The sequence below is a fragment of the Rhinolophus hipposideros genome (genome assembly GCF_964194185.1).
Source record: "Rhinolophus hipposideros genome assembly, chromosome: 21".
In the NCBI taxonomy this organism is placed as follows: Eukaryota; Metazoa; Chordata; class Mammalia; order Chiroptera; family Rhinolophidae; genus Rhinolophus; species Rhinolophus hipposideros.
In genome coordinates this window covers 45612316-45614731 of record NC_138067.1, presented here as the reverse complement: position 1 = coordinate 45614731, position 2416 = coordinate 45612316, and the positions used below count along the sequence as shown (strand labels likewise).

The window sequence follows — 2416 nt, the reverse complement described above, 5'->3', positions numbered from 1 at the left end:
TGATACTATTATTTATTGATTCATTAATTCACTAACTACTTATTGAGTGTCTATCATATACTAGGCATTATTTTACAAATAGTATCATTATCCATTAGTGAACAATGCAGACCAAAAATCTTTCCCTCAGATAGCTTACATTTTCATTATGTGAAGGAAACCATACTAAGTACTGTATACAGTTATACTGTTTCACATCAATTAGTTTGACAGTTTGGATAAAGTGGCTAAATTCCTTGAAAGTCACAATTTACCAAAACTGACATAAGAAGAAAATCAGACTAGTCCAACAACTATTAAGTTGAACCTGTTATTAAAAGCTTTGCCATAAAGAAAATTCAAGACCCAACTAGCTTCACTGGTGAACTTCTCTAAACATTTCTAAAAGACATGATACCAGAGAATGGAATCAGAGGAATCACTTCCCAGGTATTTTTAGGAGTTTGATGTAATACCTTATACAGACATTAGAGGAAAGTAAAAGAACAGACTCATTTTTACATAAACATAAGTGCAGAAATTCTAAACAAATCTAGTGATATTAATTATAAGTATGTAAAATACATCAGGACCAAGTGTGGTTTATTCTAGGAATGCAAGGCTGGTTTAACATTAAAAAATTAATATAGTTTATGATGATGTAAATAAAATGATAAAAATAATATGATCACCTTAATATATGCAGAAAATGTGTTTGATACAACCCAATAGCATTCTTGATTAAGAAAAGAAGAAAACTCTTAATAAACTAGAAATAGGAAACTTCTGCGGTCAGATGAAAAATAGCTGAAAACAATCTACAGCAAACATCTTACTTAATGGTGAAATACCAAAGTTTCCCCCTTAATATATTCTCTCATCAAAGATTTATAAATTCCTCATCATCCTGTCTCTTCTCTTCCCTTGTTCTCTTTTCCTACCTCCATTCTCCCCAGGGTATAGGCTGATGTCCTCAAACCAAAATTGACACTAATAGTACCCTATGCCAATTTCTTGCCCCCCTCCCCAATCAGGGGGCATCAAAGTATTTTTCATGATGAGTATGACCTAAGGAAAGATGAAGCTGGAACTGGGAGCAGGGTAGGAGCAGGCAAAGCTCAAAAATGTCCCCCAACCCCTCACATTTCCTGTAACTCAGTGCCTGTGAAAAATGAAGCAGGTTTGGTTGCTGTGTCACTGGTCTGGGCTGAATCCTCGGTCAAGGCTCTCTCCAGACTCGCAGGCAGGGAGTGGATCAGTCTTTTTCGGAAGTCTTGGCCCATGAAGACATAGAGCATTGGAATGAGGCAGCTGTTGAAGAATGCCAGGGATCCCAGTGGATTAACAAAGATGTTGTACTTCTGCTGAAAAAGTGACTCTCTAGACCAACCTGTGTTCAAAAGGGCAATCATTTGAAAGGGGAACCAACAAAGGAAGAAGGAAGCCACGACAGCAGTGAGGACCCGTAAGGGACGGCTGGAATCCATCATGCCTTTTTTGCGGATCTTGGCAGCTATGAGCCCATAGCAGATAGCAACGATGGACATGGGCGCAGTGAAGCCAATGATGAACCGGATGATCGACCTGGCTGTGGACACTGTGATGGCCACCTTCAACCTCTTATCAAGGGTTTCACCCCAGGATGCAAAGGAGAAAGCACAGTATGTATTCCCTTTTTCATCACTTGCTATAGTCAAGAAGATGAAAATTTGTGAGGTAAGGACTAGTGCAAGAATCCAGGGTACAATGATCAGTTTTGTAGCCAGGCTTACAGTGCGGTGGTTCTGGGCCCAGACTGGATGCAGGACACAAATACAGCGGTCCAGAGCAATGAAAGCAATGAGGAAAACACTTCCAAACAGGTTTATGTCCACCACGCTGTAAACAAACTTGCATAGGAACCAGCCAAAAGGCCATTGTTCTTTCTTGAGCATTGGGACCATGAGGAATGGTAGAGTGGCAGTGAAGGAGAAGTCAGCTATGGCCAGGTTCAGGTAACACAAGGTGGTGACAGTGCGTGCCATCCGGAATCCAGCCACCCAGATCACAAGCCCATTGCCCAGAATGCCGAGCACAAAGGTGACTCCAAACACCACTAGTGAGAAGTACTGCAGAATAGTGTATGTGGTAGACTCATAGAGCATCTCAGATCTATTCAGAGGGCTGGAGAAATTGGTTTCCATCTTGCCCACACCTGAAATATTTCAACAATGGCCATTTCTCAGCTGTGAAGCCACCTTACAGCATCCGTTTTCAGGCCCACATCCCTTCCACTATGGCTCCCACTGCTAACAGGATACCCACTCTACTGAACCTGTGGCCAGTCATACTGTAAATTTGGCGCTCTCTTGGATGTCCCCTTGGGAAAGGGTAGATCTCCATGTTCCCATGATTACGAACATGCATTGCACCTATCAGGCTGATTAGTTAAGCAAGA

At 41.4% G+C, this 2416-nt stretch overlaps 1 protein-coding gene across 1 annotated transcript; it reads right to left on the bottom strand.

Moving 5' to 3' along the window:
- Nucleotides 1–1118: 1118 nt before the first annotated feature.
- Nucleotides 1119–2168, bottom strand: LOC308490217 (N-formyl peptide receptor 2-like; the record flags this gene model as incomplete). The annotated part of the gene is made up of 1 exon (XM_081032140.1): nucleotides 1119–2168. Exon 1 carries the CDS (start codon nucleotides 2160–2162, stop codon nucleotides 1119–1121), a length of 1044 nt encoding a protein of 347 aa, XP_080888266.1. The 5' UTR covers nucleotides 2163–2168.
- Between the last annotated feature and the right edge of the window lie 248 nt (nucleotides 2169–2416).